General features: G+C 44.5%; 1 protein-coding gene across 4 annotated transcripts in view; it reads right to left on the bottom strand.

The window, feature by feature from the left end:
- Positions 1-17,832, bottom strand: part of RUBCNL (rubicon like autophagy enhancer) — a 54,788-nt gene extending 36,956 nt beyond the window's left edge. Inside the window, exons 1-3 of one of the 4 annotated variants that reach the window (XM_075128554.1) lie at positions 17,440-17,832; positions 8,522-8,624; positions 5,928-6,048 (exon numbers count right to left, since the gene is read on the bottom strand). In XM_075128554.1, coding sequence (XP_074984655.1) covers positions 5,928-6,048; positions 8,522-8,593 — 193 coding nt within the window. In that variant the 5' untranslated portion in view covers positions 8,594-8,624; positions 17,440-17,832. Of the gene's footprint in view, positions 1-5,927; positions 6,049-8,521; positions 8,625-14,638; positions 15,124-17,439 lie in introns of those variants that run through there. The other 3 variants (XM_048850466.2, XM_075128557.1, XM_048850474.2) reach the window with 3 other exon arrangements.
- Between the last annotated feature and the right edge of the window lie 1,385 nt (positions 17,833-19,217).

Genomic DNA, 19,217 nt, shown 5'->3' with positions numbered 1-19,217 from the left:
CCTGTACAGACAGCACTATGTCAACATAGCTACTGTCTACTGGGGGGATGGAGTACCTATGCTGATGGGAGAAGTTCTCCCTCTACAACCACTGCAGCACTATAAGTGTAGACAACCAGGCAAGAAAGATTCCCGCTAAACAAAGAGGGTAATGAAAGGTGTAATATTTAGAATTTAAACTTTCATTTATATTCTTTACAGTTGCAAATGTCATTTTTACAAAGGCACTTACTGAGTCTGCAAATAGATGGAAACAAGCACCAAGTTGAGATCTTTATAAGGAATTATTTTTGAAGAATAAAATATGACAGAATCCACTCCACTTAAAAAAAAAAAAAAAAAGAAAAGAAAGAAAAAAAAAGCAGCAATGGATACCTACAGAGTACTTTTACAAGAACCTTCACATTTCTGATGTGCTTTCTTTCATAGAAAAAATTACCTTTCTTGAAGCACTTCCCCACTCACTGATACTCCTGCTGGATCCAGACAAGATCCCAGCTGGTTGGGACAAAAAGCAAGGGCATATGATGCTTTCACTGCAGCCAGCCTTCCCACTCATTCATACTCCTGCTGGATCCGGAGGAAACAACGACCGGAAAGTATGGGCCCAATACTGGCTCAGCTAGCTTAGCACAGGTTAAAGACTACACTGCTCAGCCTACACCAAATTTTAGAATGTGTTCCTTTCAATCCCAGACAAGACAAGGCCAGAATTACCATGAAACCATTATTCAGAATGGCAGCAGCATTTTGTCTGGACCCTTAACAAATAACTAAGGCACAGAGTTCCTTGGAAGGAATCAAACGCTCTATATGCTACAATTTCACAATTTTAAGTGAATTACTGCAAAGTTGGAGGTCAACAGAACAGAGAAGAATTTGGTTAAGATTTTTAAAAGCAGGTCTGACATCATGAGTATGATGTACTAGTATGCACTGCAATCAATTACTACAAATTATGGAATTGTAGAACCAGACACATTTCTTCATCAAGAAATTTAGCAAAAACTTACCATCAGTCATTAAATGAAGGGCCTTGTCATGTGGTGGATGTTACGAGATAAGTTATCAGACCTCACATGACAAAGAAATGGGCATGTGTCTCATTGAAGGCAGATAAGTTGATTGTGAAAGTCTGAGAATAGGTGCAAACAGCAAGATTCATATCCAGAGCAAAGGGCGATTTATTAGGACCAGAGGGAATGCCAAGTACCACAAGCGGAACAGAGTGGCAAGTCTGGGAGACCTTTGTCCAAGAGTTGTCTCCTTGGACATTGTCAGGAAATGAATCTCAACTAAAAACAACTGGCAACAAATCTCACTAAGGCCCACTCAACTGGGAGCCAGTATGTGCTGGAATTGTTTGTTAGATAAGAGAGTTTACTAATTTAGGGACTCTAAGAAAACTCCTAGCCACTTTGCTCAGCCTAGCAGCCTCAATATTGTAAAAGCACTTCTCAGAAGAGAAATCTAAGGTGCATCTGAAAAACTGCTAAACATTAATGAACTGATCCCACTGCTTGCGGAAATCACGTTGCTAGTGATTTGTTCCTTAAGCAGCATAGACTCAAAGAGACAGGGACTGAAAGCTAAAAGACTTTCAAAAAAGGGCAATACAGTAGAACCGCAGAGTTACAAACACCAGAGTTATGAACTGACCAGTTAACCACCCACCTCATTTGGAACCGGAAGTACACAATCTGGCAGCAGCAGAGACATACACACAAAAGCAAATACAGTACAGTACTGTGTTAAATAAAGGGAAAGCAGCATTTTTCTTCTGCCTAGTAAAGTTTCAACGCTGTATTAATTCAACGTTCACTTGTAAACTTTTGAAAGAACCACAATAGCGTTTTGTTCAGAGTTGCAAACATTTCTGAGTTACAAACAGCCTCCATTCCTGAGATGTTCATAACGCTGAGGTTCTACGATACTTGTATTTGTTTTCCGGGGGGGGGGGGGGGGGGCATAGTTTGATAACTTTAATAGGTTGCACTTGCATGTCTCTCTCCCCATATGCACATCATCCTCCATATAAGACAAAATATTCAAAATACAGCCTCTCCTCTACCTCTGACTCTTTTGCCAGTCTTTCCAATCACAAGTTCTGCCTGCCAACCCCCAGCCCTGGCTCACCCCCCAACAGCCTCTTCCTCTAATCTGGCTTTTGTACTGTGGAGCATCTCAGGTGAAAATCCCAATGACCAGACTGACTTCCTCCACTATAAATTCGTTCTCTCCTCCTTCAGTTCTGCCATCATCCTAAGTAAACAGTTCTACTTATCCAATTTAATTGAATCCCACATTCACAATCCTAGTGCTTTTTTGCCATCTTTGACTCACTCCTCAAACCTTCTCCTCCTCCCTCTACTTCTTGCCCCATATAGAATCTCACCAATTTCTTCCAAGAGAAAATTAACTACATATGGCATGGCCTTACCCTTTCCCTCCTACAGCTCTCTCCATCTTCTCCTCTGTAACAGATGTAGGTTTTTGCCTGCTCACCTCCCCCACTCTCTCCACTTCCATGAGTAACCTCACCCTATCCCATCTTCTGGTAGCCCTTGCCCTCACTCATCTCCTTCCTTACTCTTCTCCTTAACCTCTCACTCTCACTGGTTCTTTCCGCTCACAATACAAACATGCTTTAGTCTCTCCCATCCTTCAACCGATTTTCCTCTCCAACTACTGCCCCATCTCCCTTCCCCGGTTCATCTCTAAACTCATTGAGCCTGCTATCTGTACAATTGCTGTCTGGAGCTCCTCTCCCGCAATTCCATCCCAAGACCTTTTCAAGTCTGGTTTTTGCTCCTTGCACTCCACTGAAACCTCTCTCAAAGTCTCTAGTGGCCTCTTCTTAGCCAAATCTCAGAACTAGCACTCCATCCTCATTCTCCTTGGCCTGTCAGAAGTAGTATCGGATTTAGAATTAGTGGGGCTCTGTGTGCAGCTTCATTTTCAGGACCCAGCCAAGAAAAATAACATGCTCTCTTATCTCCTCCCCCACCCCACTCCATTTTTCATTCTTTCTTTCTTCATCCTCCTCTTATATTATAAGTAATGGGAAGTAAATGAAAATAAAGTGAGGAACCTTGATTGGGGCAGGGGGTTGGGGTGCAGAAGGTGGGGGGGGCAGGCACTGGGAGGAAGTTTGGGTGCTGGGTGTGGGCACTCGGCTGGGGCAGGAATGTGGAAAGAGGGGTGAGGGCTCTGGCAGGAAGTTTGGGTCTGGGCTCTGGGCTGGGGCAGGGGGTTGGGGTACAGGAGGAGGGGTGAGGGCTCTGGGCTGGGGCAGGGGTACAGGAGGGGAGTAGGGGGCAATGCTTACCTTGGACGGTGCGGCTCCCAAAAGTGACTGGTGCACATATCCCTCTGGCAGAGGCTCCTAGGTTGGGGGGGGGGAGGGGCAGGGGGTCTCCATGCACTGCTGCCTGCAGGCACCTCCCCCGCAGCTCCCATTGGCTGCAGTTCCCAGCCAATGGGAGCTGTGGAGTCGGCGTTCGGGGTGGGGGCAGCATGCAGAGACACCCCCCCACACACACACACTTACCCCTAGGGATGCTGGAACATGCCAGCTGCTTCTGGGAGCAAAGCGGCACGGTGGGAAGGAGGCAGAGTGGGCAGGGAGCCGCCTTAGCCCTGCTGCTGGCACATCTCTGTGTGCCCCGTGGGGGAAGGTGGGCAGCAGGTCTTCACTTTCAAGGCCCTTCATGGTCTACACTTCCTCCTACCTATCATCTCTCATTTACTATTGACATAGAATCATAGAACTGGAAGGGACCTCAAGAGGTCATCTAGTCCAGTCCCCTGAACTCACGGCAGGACGAAGCATTATCCAGACCACCCCGACAGGTGTTTGTCCAACCTGCTCTTAAAAATCTCCAATTATGGAGATTCCACAACCTCCCTAGGCAATTTATTCCAGTGCTTAACCACCCTGACAGTTAAGAAGTTTTTCCTAATGTCCAACCTAAATGGCCCTTGCTGCAATTTAAGACCATTGCTTCTTGTCCTATCCTCAGTGGTTAAGAACAATTTTTCTTCCTCCTCCTTGTAATGACCTTTTATGTACTTGAAAACTGTTATGTTCCCTCTCAGTCTTCTCTTTTCCAGACTAATCAAATGCAATTTTTTCAATCTTCCCTCATACATAGGTCATGTTTTCTAGACCTTTAATCATTTTTGTTGCTCTTCTCTGGACTCTCTCCAATTTGTCCACATCTTTTTTGAAATGTGGCACCCAGAACTGGACACAATACTCCAGTTGAGCCCTAATCAGCACGGAGTAGAACAGAAGAATTACTTCTCATGTCTTGCTTATAATACTCCTGCTAATACATCCCAGAATGATGTTCGCTTTTTTTTGCAACAATGTTACACTGTTGACTCATATTTAGCTTGTGGTCCACTATGAGCCCCAGATTCCTTCACGCAGTACTCCTTCCAAGGCAGTCATTTCCCATTTTGTATGTGTGCAAATGATTGTTCCTTCCTAAGTGGAGTACTTTGCATTTGTCCTTATTGAATTTCATCCTATTTACTTCAGACCATTTCTCCAGATCATTTTGAATTTTAATCCAATCCTCCAAAGCGTTTGCAACCCCTCCCAGCTTGGTATCGTCCGCAAACTTTATAAGTACACTCTCTATGCCATTATCTAAATCTTTGATGAAGATATTGAACAGAACCAGACCAGAACCGATCCCTGTGGGACCCCACTTGTGATGCCCTTCCAGCATGACTGTGAACCACTGATAACTATTCTCTGGGAACTGTTTTCCAACCAGTTATTTTCCAACCATATTGATTCCTGCATCCAATCGGCCCATGATGTCAGCTTCTATAATCCACTTGTTAAAGTTTAAAACAAGAACTTTTGTGCTTTCTCCCTCTTTTGTTTCTTTGCTGCCACTCATGCTTGGGAGGCGCTCCCCATAAACATGTGCAGACCTACCGCCTTAAAACTCTTAGCCAGGATGCCTACAAAAAATCAGTTAGGCCATTGGTACTACTGCCTATCACACTGACCAACATTGTCTCATGGTTTCCTTCTACTCCCATCTGCCTGTATCCATCTGATGTTTCTTGTCTTATACTTAGATTGTAAACTCTTTGGGCAGGCAGCGTCTTTTCATTCTGTGTTTGTATAGCACCTGGTACAATGGAGTCCTCCCCATAAGTAGGGCTCCTAGGCACTACAGCAATAATGACAGAGATTCTCTTGCCTTGTGAGACTTTCAATGTTCTCTACTGATTTCTCCAGCTTTCTATCCACATCATTTAAAGCAAAGCTTAAGTGAACAATGGAAGGGACTGTCCAAGTAGAAGTAATGTGATTGTTGCCTCAAAATTACAATGTTTGGGTTTTATTCTGGGTCAGCACTGGCTAAAATCCTTCTTTTTGGTCATAGACGGGCTAATCCCCCATTATAAACTTTCATCTTTACTCTGGGCTCCTATGTTGCCAACATCAGAAGTGTTATTTTAAGCTCAAATTTTGAAATTACAACTAGTGTATTCCTACTAATGGCTTCATCTTGCAAATTGTATTCAAGCTAGTAGCCTGTTGAAGTCAACAAAATTATTACTACTTGCATGAGTAAGGGCAAAGTCTTTATTTTCAAATACCATTCAGATTATTCATGGGAAGAAGCATTCATTTTACCTTTTGAGCACTCAGATTGCTGTTCTGACCAGAATGGATGGCAGATTCTTCTCAAGGCAAGGAAGCGAGGCAGAGTGAAGGAGGCACTTTTGTACTGACTCATCTCAACAGCCAACAAATAAATTTTCATTTTCAGTCAGTTAGCTCTCGGTAATTAAAGGACTATACAAATATCTACCATTTCTATTAATAGGCTGACTATCATGCCATGCAATCAACAGTTAAGAATATAAGTTAGAAAAATCGATTATAAAAATCATACCTGAGAGATCTGAAATTTGAGGTGTCTGAGCAAGACAGCTAATCCTTGCTGGGGCAAACACTGTAGCATTCGATAAATACACTGACTCGGAGACAGTTACCTTATTGCTTTGCTTGGTCAACTAAGACAAAAAACCAAAACAAATAAATAAAGACAATCGGATTATGGAGGTCTCTCAGGAGAACAATGCACAATGTTTTATTAAGCACTGCAGAGAAAGACAGAGTTTAGTCAAACCTGTGTTACAAAAATGCTCTAATCTCTCACCCACTGTAATATTGTTGCATTTCCATTGTTTAGGTCACAACAACATAACAGTTCAGGACTGGCAACAAAAATTGACATGCTTCACAAATGTAATGGCCAATACAACTATTTTATTTTTAGTTATTTTTGAGAAAACAAAGTTATTAAAATGCGTTGGCTGGGGGGGGAGCAAAATATCTAAGGGGAAGAGAAAGAAATCCTGTTTTCTTAGGCCCCAATCCTGCCGACACTTATGCACATTCTAATTCTACTACAGTGAATATTATTTATTTCAATGTAACTACTCATGGTAAAGTTAAGCATGTGCCGTTTACACGAATAGGTCGTCAGTTTGTGTTGAATTAAGATGTTTAAAAACATACTGGCATAACACTGAAAGTATTAAGAAAAGAAAGAGGAACTGTAATTCTTGTAAATTAATAGTTGGAAGGGAGAAGCTGCTAAGATACATACTGTTTTTAAACTAAATAAGCTGCACCAGAGCCTGACAGCAGACAACAGTCTGGTTAGTTTAAAGATCAAAGCAAAGCTCCTTTGGAATCTGGGAAGGAACAGGTATCCAAATCAAAACTGAAGTATTTCCATTTTATCTGGAGAATAGTTACTGGGGACAATGACATATTATGTTATGCTTGACATATTCAGAATTCCATAACCTAAAAGGTTAGGAAAATATTCTGTTAAACATCTGATTTGCTTTAGACCCTTTTTCACAAGAAGAATTTTTAAAAACTGACATTTCCAAACATGTCATATTTAATACATACATACATACTATAAACCAGCATTATCAAGCCCAACATTTCTTATAGGAACATAAATATTTAGCAATCAGTTAGTTTGATTAAAAGTTATTTTTGAATACTCATTATTAATCAGTTATGCAATAAAGAAGCGTTGCCTTTTAGGATACTAATGCCCTAATTATCACACAAGTCAACACCACACCTTACTGCAAGTATTCTACAACTATAACATTTACACTGAATGAAAAGGAGTACTAGTGGCACCTTAGAGACTAACCAATTTATTTGAGCATAAGCTTTCATGAGCTACAGCTCACTTCATCGGATGCATTCAGTGGAAAATACAGTGAGGAGATTTATATACACACAGAACATGAAAAAATGGGTATCATCATACACACTGTAAGGAGAGTGATCACTTAAGATGAGTTATTACTGGGGGGGGGGGGAAGGCGGAGGGGGAAGAAAACCTTTTGTAGTGATAATCAAGGTGGGCCATTTCCAGCAGTTAACAGGAACGTCTGAGGAACGGGGCGGGGGGGGGGGGGGGAGGGGGAATAAACATGGGGAAATAGAAAAGGAGTACTTGTGACACCTTAGAGACTAACCAATTTATTTGAAATAGTTTTACTTTGTGTAATGACACATCCACTCCCAGTCTCTCTTCAAGCCTAAGTTAACTATTTCCCCATGTTTATTTCTCCCACACCCCCACCCCCACCCCTACCCCGTTCCTCAGATGTTCCTGTTAACTGCTGGAAATGGCCCACCTTGATTATCACTACAAAAGGTTTTCTTCCCCCCCCCCCACACCCGGCTCTCCTGCTGGTAATAGCTCATCTTAAGTGATCATTCTCCTTACAGTGTGTATGATAAGTGTGTATGATAACACCCATTTTTTCATGTTCTGTGTGTATATAAACCTCCTCACTGTATTTTCCACTGAATGCATCCGATGAAGTGAGCTGTAGCTCATGAAAGCTTATGCTCAAATAAATTGGTTAGTCTCTAAGGTGCCACTAGTACTCCTTTTATTTTTGCGAATACAGACTAACACGGCTGCTACTCTGAAACCTGTCATTTACACTGAGTATAATTTTACTCTAAGATGCTGCCTGTTAGATCTTATCAGAAGCAGTTACTAGTCTCAGAATATAGATAAGAGATTTTAATTACTTTCAAAACAACTCCCACTTAAATGAGATAATATTTCAGGTTTTGGAAAAAGCTTGAAAAGGGAAACTCTCTTAGATATGTTTAATTATCAAACAAATATTTTAGTTAGATACAATTTTACTGTAAAGTCATAAATGAGTTATCTGAAGTCAATGTCCAAACCTAACAGAGGTACACAATGCACAGTTGTAATCAAAACAAACTAGTCACAACCAATTTTAGTAAAATTTTAGTAAAACCAATTTTCATAAAATAAATAATAATTTGGTTTTCCATCTGTGTTGGGCTTAAAGTCCAAGTTCATCATGAAACCAAAAGCAGTTTAAGGATATAGTATCTATTCAACGAAAAGCGATAAGATGATTTCCAGTTAATAAAAAAGGAACCAACAACATCTTGCTTTACCTCTTGAGCACTTAACTGTTTGAAGGCCTGTGTTCTACAGTAGCTAGTTACTGATCCTGTATGGAAAGACATGATGGGAAAATCTTCATTTATTTTAAACTACCTGGAAGCAATTGAGAAAAGGTGATAACAATTACTAAATTAATCATGCTTTCATTTTGTTTTGCAGTCTTTAAATACAGACAAATCTTTATGTACTGTTAATACTTGACTGTTGTGCAGTTTCTAACCTTCTCATTTACTACCAAGCACAATGGAGTACTAACAATGAAAGGTTAAATGAGCATCTTTCTAATTCAAACAGTTTACACATACTCAGAACAAAAAAAACCTGTATTACTAAGGATAGATTAATGACATTTTCAGAAATGTGACATGAACGTCGGATGGGTTTAGACTATATTTTCATTATACAAAGAGAAACGACTCAATCATAATAAGAGTTTCCCTACAATTAGGCTATGTCTACACTAGAGACCTTACAGTGGCACAGCTGTACAGATGCAGCTGCAAAATCTCCCATGTAGCTGCTCTATGCTGACGGGAGAAAGCTCTCCCATCAACATAATTAAGCCACCCCCAATGAGCGGTGGTAGCTATGTCGGTTGAAGAGCGTCTCTTGCCAATATAGCATTGTCTGCACCAGTACTTCTATCAGTGTAACTTATATAGGTCAGGGGTGTGGGTAATTTGATAGTGCAAAGCTTGTTTAAGGTAAGCTAGTTTTTCCTTAGGCAAGTGTTTAACTTTGAGACCTTATGATTGCTGCTTCATGGAAACCTTTGGAAAACATTTAATTTAGAACCTGCCTGGGCTAAGAGATAGAAAAAGACTTATTGGAACAGCCAGTCTCTCTCCCTCTAACTTCTATTATTCTAGAAACAACTGTTTGTTGTGTATTTCAACTCTTGCTTTTTTGCCCAGGATATCTATAAATAAGATTTTGTGCTTCTTTAAGATTTAGCAGTTATAGCTATCCTTTCCCCACCTGCACTCACAGTATTTGTACACAATATAAACTGCAGTTCAGAACAGATATACTATGCAGCTGTTAATATACTGTCCACCAACCTACAGTAGCACTCCCAGCTAGTACCAGGGCTGGATTAAGGAATAGGCATTATGGGGTCCTGTCTCCTAGAGTCACATGAAGAGATCAGTCTCCATTTTCACATTAGAAAAATGTTTCTAGCCCTCTGATAGCAAAAAAAAAAAAAAAAAAAAAAAAAAGCTTGAAAACGTGACCTGGTGTAATTAATGTCTGAAAACAGCTAAAACAATAGCTCCAAGTGGTCTGAATAGCACACCCTCATCTTAATTCTGCAATCTACTTCTATACCCATATGGAATGTGCCCAAGGGGCTAGAGTGCCTTAATGCAGCCTTGTTTGCTACCACATGTGGACAGCATCAATGTTAAAACAGTGGAAATTTTTTAGAAAAAAAATCTATTGTAGATTAAGCCTTAGGGCACTATTGTGTCATATCTATTGAACTCAGAACACCTTAGTACAACCAATGAGAGTCTGTTTAAAAAAATAAGTCTGTGGCATGATACAATCTTTTAAAAAAAATGTTATATATAAATATATATGACTTGGAAGGATTAGAGGTTTGTCAGTAAATGTCAATTTCGTCATGTACACACAAACTGACAAAATTATTTCCATCGATGATAATCAAAATTTACAGCTAGGCAAAATAAGAAAAATGCTGCTTGAGAACTTAGGGTTTTATTTAAGAATATTTACTTTGTACATTGACACGATGTCCACAATTTGTCTTTTAATGGTCACAAAGCTTTAACTTTTTGAATCTCAATGTCTACTCTCAGGAAATAATTATTGTCTGATTCCTCACCAATTTCCCACAACTGTGAAAATGTAAAATCAATAAAAACAAATGCTTAAAAGTAAACATCAGTATTATCCATCTAAAATATAAATATCAAATTCTGCCACCCACATATCTATTCCACAGCACTATGTAGCCCTTTAAGTGAAACTGACCGACCTTACAAGAAGGCATTAGATGATAGAGAGATCATGTTCCAATAAAAAAATTTTAAATAAATTATTAGAGACACAAAGTAGGTGAGGTAGTATCTTTTATTGTATCAATTTCTGTTGGTGAGAGAGACAAGCTTTTGGGCTTACAGAGGTCTTCTTCAGGTCTGGGAAAGAAGAGCTTTGTGTAAGTTCAAAAGCTGGTTTATTTTATAGTTAAACAGGATAATATAATCTTTACTTTACATACAATAGAATACAAAGTAAGAATATTGAAAGTCTTAGAAACACTGAGGAAGATAAAATTAAACCAGATCAACTGCTACCGAAGTCCAACTCTATGCTCCAGTATCTATTAATATTTGTACAGTGCCACAGATATGTGCTGTCTTTTACAAATAAATTCAAACAGTTTCAAGACTTGAGATTACAATCTAAGACCGTGATGCTTATATAAATGCATAACTTTACCCACCGGCTTCAAAGGAACTATTCAAATACATATCATTAAATGTGCATAAGTATTTGCAGGATCAGGGCCTTAAATAAAAGCTAACATAAGAAAATTATGTTGCAGAAATATCCTTTGATATATGCTTAAGTATCTTCTGATAAGGATCACTGTTCATCTTTATAAAGCCGAGTAGGCCAGGTTCAGCCCTGGTATAAAGCAGGTGCTACTTCAGTAGTCACACCTGCTCATACAGCAGTGTGTATAGTCCAATGTTTGTTCATGCAAATAATGAACCTAGTATAGATGCATATGAAACATTTGTAATAAAATGGAAAAATACTCAAGTACGGAATTCTTAAATGTCCACCATGTGTCTCATTCTGAATACTTTACTTCTATGAGTAGTCAAATTAAGTCAACAGGACGAATTGTCAAAGGAAGGTACTATTCATGAATAAGAGTAGCAGAATTGGGCCCTTACTTTTTTGTGTGAATTCTTTCACTAAAAATTGACCACCACATTAAATAAATAATATATTATCACATAGAACAAGATCCATTTTGAAGCGAAGGCAGCTTTGAAGTGGACAGACGCTAAAATTCATGTTTGCGTGCTTTCAATGTGAAAATATCCATTTTACTGAATTTCATGGGGGGCAGGAACTGGCGAAAAAGAAAGTGAATATTTTTTCTTACACTTTCAGTTATCTAAAGAAGACAGATCTGCACAGACAATTGTCTGCATATCTGTTCGTAAATGTAATATTTGGGATTTTTTTCCAAGTTTTCCCATGAGCCTTGCCATTTATGCTGCACTCATCACCATGGAATCTGAGCACCTAAAATTAGGAAGAGTCAGCAGCTCTTTAAGCATAATTTTGGAAGAGGCTTATTTTTTTTCATCTGTTAAACATTTCAGTTAGAACATATTGATCGAAGTAATTGCTGAAACATTACTCACAGCTGATTTAACCAGCATATCAAATTTACCAGAAACACATGCTAGGCAGAGGCTGATATGTAAGATGAGGGAACCCCACCTACAAGGGGCAGAAGCAATGCCCTGGAGAAACCCTACCCCATAGTTGCCTTGGTGGTTCTGGGATTCTCTCAGGAAGAGGACCCTATTTTTTGTATCCATCTTTAGCTAACAGATGAATGAAGCTTGAAATCCCAGCTCTTGGAAATAAACAGGTTTCTCATCCTTTACCTCCCACTGGGTCTCATCTGACGGGGCCACCTTGAGGAAGAATTTCTGGACAAGTACACCAGAAAACCAGTGATATAGCTGAGACACATCAATGATATTTTCATCCTCTGGACAGACGACCTAAACTCACTCATAGATTTCTACTACAACTTCAACATCCACCACCCATCTATTAAACTCTCTGTAGAACACTCCTGAACCAGCATCAACTTCCTGGACACCACAATCAGCCTCAGCAATGGAACAACTATAAACAAGAAACTCACAGATAACCACACTTATCTTCACAGATCCAGTAACCACCCAAACCCACCAAGAAATCTTATCTACAGACAGGCACTCGGATACCACACAATATGTTTTGAGGAGAACTGCTGGAACACAAATCTAAACACACTTAAAACTGCCTTCACCAAATAAGGACACTCCACTAGAGAAGTAGATCACATCGTAAAACAGGCCATCCAATATCCCAATTAAAGAACCTTCTTCAATATGAGGGGTGTGGGATTGGAGGCTTTTTTCCCCTAGTTGTCACCTACCACACTGGGATCCATATGAGGTATCATTAAACAATTACAACCCATACTCGATGGGAACTATATCCTGAAAGAAATCTTTCCTGAACCTTCTCCTTTTTGCCTTCAAACAACTCCCCAGTTTCATCATCAAGAGCAAGCTCTCTACAGACACAGACTCACCAACTCGAAGTGGCACCAGACCCTGCAAAAGCTGCAGCCATATCTCCACTGCTATAATGGTCATTACTCCACACAGTACATCTTTCAAGATCCACGGGTCCTACACATGCCTATCACAATATGTGATATACTTCATCCAGTGTGCTAAATGCCCCAACAACAACTACTGGGTGAAGCCAGACAATCACTATCTTGTTGAATGAAGTCACACAGAAAAAATGATAAAAGACAAAAACACCATATTACCCATGGAGAAACACTTTTCACAAAACAACCACTCCATATCTGGTCTGTCAGTCCACGTCCTCAAAGGAAACCTGCACAACATCTTCAAAAACGAGCCTGGGAAATTAAATTCATGGCTCTGCTATACACTAAAAATCAGTTTTAACAAAGATACTAGATTTGCACCTCATTACAACATTCTGTAACCCACCAGCCCCTCTTCTTTGTCCTAGGACTGCCAGGATGTTAATGGGACACTTCACCTTGAATTGTCCCTTAGAATATGTATTAACTATTTATGCTACACAAACTTTGTGTTTAGCTGTGACACTCTTGAGTACCTTTCCCAGACCTGATCAGAAGTTGGTCCAATAAAAGATTTTACCTCTTCCACCCTGTCTCTCAGAGAAAAAGGAGGGCATGTTTTTTCAATCCTGTTAGTTTAACTGAATTGAAAGCCCTCTTAATTCTGGTTAAGATGCAAGCTAACGTGTCGAAGCAGTGTTAGCTTCTATACTCTAGCCTAGATCCCCGCACGCACACACACCTTTTGGCAACAACAGGGCAGCTAAGAGGGTGTCAAGCATGTTAGTGGTGCATCTTAACGAGTAACAAAGAAGGCTTTTCAATTGTGTTAAGCAAACTTGATTGAAAATGCACCTTTTTGCCTGTCAAAACAGGGATTTAGAAAGTGTAGTTCCAACTGCTTGTACCTCACCCTCATTTTCCTGTGAATAAATTCAGGCTTTGTCTATGCTAGCAAAAATGTGGTTATCTCAACCAGCTAGTACATTTTAAAACTACAACTGCCTTGTCTACACTAGGACTTTTTAACATGTGTTAGCTACTAGCATGTATTAAACACATCCTTTTTCGTAGTGAGGATACACCCTCAGAGCTTGACTCTGCTACATTTCATAATTTTCCCAAGCAGCAACACAGTGAGAATGATGTGATTCTGATGGTTTCACTACTGTCAAAAGATTCTGAGAAGCAGCACTTAAAGCTGATGAAATTAGGCCAGTTTGTCTTTGCTGCCCTTAGGAAAGCAACAGCCAACAGTAGGACTGGAAATGTCCGCAGACAGCCCTATACCCATTCACATTCTTTGCAACCATCAAGGGAAAAATAAAAATTAAAAAAAAAGGCGGGCAGGGGCAGAGGGTTTAAATTCTTAAGAAATGGACAGCTCAAGCCCACAAACACACTTGACTGGTAAAGTTTCCTACTTGCCACTTGTATTTTTTTCCCCCAAGCACTGAGTTAACATTAACTGATTCTAGAGATATGAAATATTGAGTAGGCGGATTATGCCCCCAGAGAAAGCCACTAACTTTTTATAAAACACAGTAAGTTAGGGGGAAAGCCACATAAAAACATTAAATAAATTCCTGTGTATCTTACTGCCAAAAGATATTCAAACTCTAAACAGCCAAAAGCATGGTCTCCTGCAAGAAAATTATAAAAATACTTACAAGCTAAAGTAAGAAATAATTATGGAGAAAACAAAAGCAAATTTTACCCTTTGTGTTCCTGTAACACTCCTGATTCAGCTAACACGAATACTGTTTGCAGTCAGAGCTACCTCAGGTATATCCTCTGGGAGTCTGGTTGGTGTTTTTTGTTTTTGTTCTTTTACAATAAGAACAGGTTTGGTCTCGCACAAGTATTGCTTGTTTCTTATGGCCGATTCTCCCAGCACCCACGCCTGACTACTTATTAGCTGATGCAATCTACTGACAAGTATACCAGGGGAGTCACTCCGCGCAACTTCTGAATGACCGTGTGGCTGTGACTGTTTATCATTAGCCCTCCCTTATCCAGCCCCACCAGTCCAGAAAGAGCCCCGGCCCCGGCCAGAACAGGCTTTGATCAGTATTGGCAGCAGGAAATCGAGGGCTTGGGACAAGCACCAGGTTAGGCTGACAGGGACAGAAAGAGGCTTGGAAGCCAGAGCTGCCCTTCATGTTCCCAGTCCCAGCCACAGCCATATCCCGCACTACTCGGGATGAGGCGGAAGGAGCGATTCAGCGTTGCTCCTCCCAACAGTCACTGTTTTCGCTCTTCGCAATAGGGGATGCGGCTAGATCATTTCTAAACCTAACCCTAGTAGCAGCTCGCCTCCTCCCGGCTCCCTCTGTGCGCACCAGCAGCAGCCTGGGGACCTGCAGCTGCAGGGCCGGTGTCCTCAGGTCACAGGCTCTATGCCACGCCTCTGTGCAGCCACATGGTGCCCACTCACAACCCGCATCTCCACCCCCACAGCGCAGTAATAATCAGCACCCCGCCCTCCAGCAACCAGCACCCCCTCTCCCCCGCCCCCAGCAACCAGCACCCCCTCTCCCCCGCCCCCCTCCACCTGTCCCCCACCCCAGCAACCAGCACCCCCTCTCCCCCGCCCCCTCCACCTGTCCCCCAACCCCAGCAACCAGCACCCCCTCTCCCCCGCCCCCCTCCACCTGTCCCCTACCCCAGCAACCAGTAGCCCCTCTCCCCGCCCCCCTCCACCTGTCCCCCAACCCCAGCAACCAGCACCCCCTCTCCCCCGCCCCCCTCCACCTGTCCCCTACCCCAGCAACCAGCACCTCCTCTCCCCCGCCCCCCTCCACCTGTCCCCCAACCCCAGCAACCAGCACCCCTTCTCCCCCCCCTCCACCTGTCCCCCAGCCCCAGCAACCAGCACCCCCTCTCCCCCGCCCCCCTCCACCTGTCCCCTACCCCAGCAACCAGCACCCCCTCTCCCCCGCCCCGCTCCACCTGTCCCCCACCCCAGCAACCAGCACCCCCTCTCCCCCGCCCCCCTCCACCTGTCCCCCAACCCCAGCAACCAGCACCCCCTCTCCCCCGCCCCCCTCCACCTGTCCCCCACCCCAGCAACCAGCACCCCCTCTCCCCCGCCCCCTCCACCTGTCCCCTACCCCAGCAACCAGCACCTCCTCTCCCCCGCCCCCCTCCACCTGTCCCCCACCCCAGCAACCAGCACCCCCTCTCCCCCGCCCCCCTCCACCTGTCCCCCAGCCCCAGCAACCAGCACCCCCTCTCCCCCGCCCCCTCCACCTGTCCCCCGCCCCCAGCAACCAGCACCTCCTCTCCCCCGCCCCCTCCACCTGTCCCCCAACCCCAGCAACCAGCACCCCCTCTCCCCCGCCCCCTCCACCTGTCCCCCGCCCCCAGCAACCAGCACCCCCTCTCCCCCGCCCCCTCCACCTGTCCCCCAACCCCAGCAACCAGCACCCCCTCTCCCCCGCCCCCCTCCACCTGTCCCCCAACCCCAGCAACCAGCACCCCCTCTCCCCCGCCCCCTCCACCTGTCCCCCGCCCCCAGCAACCAGCACCCCCTCTCCCCCGCCCCCTCCACCTGTCCCCCAACCCCAGCAACCAGCACCTCCTCTCCCCCGCCCCCCTCCACCTGTCCCCCAACCCCAGCAACCAGCACCCCCTCTCCCCCGCCCCCTCCACCTGTCCCCCAACCCCAGCAACCAGCACCTCCTCTCCCCCGCCCCCCTCCACCTGTCCCCCAACCCCAGCAACCAGCACCCCCTCTCCCCCGCCCCCTCCACCTGTCCCCCAACCCCAGCAACCAGCACCCCCTCTCCCCCGCCCCCTCCACCTGTCCCCCAACCCCAGCAACCAGCACCTCCTCTCCCCCGCCCCCCTCCACCTGTCCCCCAACCCCAGCAACCAGCACCCCCTCTCCCCCGCCCCCTCCACCTGTCCCCCAACCCCAGCAACCAGCACCCCCTCTCCCCCGCCCCCTCCACCTGTCCCCCAACCCCAGCAACCAGCACCCCCTCTCCCCCGCCCCCTCCACCTGTCCCCCAACCCCAGCAACCAGCACCCCCTCTCCCCCGCCCCCTCCACCTGTCCCCCAACCCCAGCAACCAGCACCCCCTCTCCCCCGCCCCCTCCACCTGTCCCCCAACCCCAGCAACCAGCACCCCCTCTCCCCCGCCCCCTCCACCTGTCCCCCAACCCCAGCAACCAGCACCCCCTCTCCCCCGCCCCCTCCACCTGTCCCCCAACCCCAGCAACCAGCACCTCCTCTCCCCCGCCCCCTCCACCTGTCCCCCAACCCCAGCAACCAGCACCCCCTCTCCCCCGCCCCCTCCACCTGTCCCCCAACCCCAGCAACCAGCACCCCCTCTCCCCGCCCCCGGCCCCCATTAACCAGCGACCCCCTCCACCTATCAGCACCCCCTTATCTGTCCCCAGGTCCCCGGTCACACAGTCCCTCCACCATCCCAAGCCCCGGTCCCGCCGCCGGATTAGCAGCCCCCCGCTGCTGCGCTCCCAGCCCGCTCTGCCCGCCGCCCGGCCCCTTACCCGTGAGGCTGGGGGGCGCAGGGCGCCGCCCCCGCAGGCAACCGGCCGCTCCGCCCCGCGCGCGGGCTGGGGACTGTTTGCGCCGCCCAGGTCGCGGGGCCGCCTGCCCGGGCTGCGGCGGCGGCGGCGGCGGGCGGGCTCACGTCGCTGCCCGGCGGAGTTACAGCTCCTGGCTGCCGCGCGGGGCGGGGAAGCGAGAGACGCTGGGCGCAGCTTCCAGCCCTAGCCTCCGACCTGCCCTGACCTCCTGCTCCCGAGGGGGTGGGGACAGGGCCGGGACTGTCCCCGTGCGAGCGGGCGCAAGCCCGGCCAACGGCCTCAGAGGAAATCCCACACCCAGGGAGCCTGCTGCGCCCCCGCTCGCGGGCTGGGCGCATGGCTGCAGTCGTTTTCCTTGCTGTCCTGACTGCGGTGGTGCTTCAACAGGGTGGGTCTACACACACACACACACACACACACACACACACACACACACCCTGTCATTCCCCATCCTTCTGTTCTAACCCAGCCCAGCAGCTGTGTCATCAATTATCCTGAAACATACCTCAAAGTTTGAGGCAGGGTGGATCTGATTGAAATCACTAGTCAGGAAGACTCGATGTAATCATGGATTTCTACATACAAGTGCATTCTGGTTGGTTGTTAAAACCTTAATACATATTCTTCACAACTCAGAGAGATAGATGTAGGTTTCGTTTTTAGAAGGTACACATACATTTTTAAAGTGATTTATTTTGGAAAACTTTTCCGATTAGTTTGACAGCTATATCGGAAAATGAATGATTGTTTGGTTATTTCATTTACCAAAGGTAATTGAAGCAGATAGTTGTGAAGTCATTGGGAGGTAAACTATGTTCAATGCAAGAGGTTAATCATTAATATTTGGAGGATTTTCTTGCCATGCTGTATTAGAAGGACAACCTCACCAGACAGTCATTTAAATTGTTTTATTTAACTAAAACAACAACATTATGTATTCTGGATGTTTTTCTTCAACAGCAAATGTATAATATTTTAACAAAACAGGAATATGAAATTTTGAATTTAGTTAAACATTCAAGTTTTTTAAAATCAGGGTTTTTTTGTTAAAATTGTTTTTAACTAAAATAGTTAAAAGAAATATTTAAAAAACAAAAATTAAATCAACTATGTCAGCCAGATCATCATGAGAAACTTAAAATATTGGCTTCTGCAGCTAACTCAGCCATCTTCACCTTCATTTTCCTGTTTGTTCATAATCTGGAAAAGAAAAACAAGCTCTCCTGCTTTTTCAGGTCCCAAGCAATTTCTCAATTTGGAATGAATTAGTCCAAAGGAAGCAAATATTTTTTCTACGCCGGCAGAAGAAGCTACTGCTGTTAAAACTGAGATTATCACTTCAACAGTCTCTGAATCCAAGTGCTTAAGTGACTTCCACCAGTTCACTGGTGTGGCTTTCTTTAAAGCATCATCAGCATATATTTCTTGAATAGTTCTTATTCCCAAACTGGGTCTCTTTTATGGCCTGCTGCCATTATAGGTTTTCCCTTCTAGTGAGAGAATGGTATGGTAGATCTCAAATCAATGAAGTCTACACTCAGAAAGACCTCAAGTGACTTCTGGAATATGCTGTTCAAACAGTTTCACTTTTGTTTCTACTGCCTGTCCCTCCCTTCTCACATTTATCTCCAGACTTCTTCTCCTTGTCCAGATCTATTCTGCCCCCAACCATCTTCTATTCATTGAACTTTTTGAAACTTTGCACTTTTAGAGAGAGGTAAGGGATTCACTCTGTGTAC

The sequence above is a fragment of the Caretta caretta genome, chromosome 1 (assembly GCF_965140235.1).
Source record: "Caretta caretta isolate rCarCar2 chromosome 1, rCarCar1.hap1, whole genome shotgun sequence".
NCBI classification, from domain to species: Eukaryota; Metazoa; Chordata; order Testudines; family Cheloniidae; genus Caretta; species Caretta caretta.
Note: the sequence above shows the minus strand (reverse complement) of the source record. Positions and strands in the feature narration are given on the sequence as shown.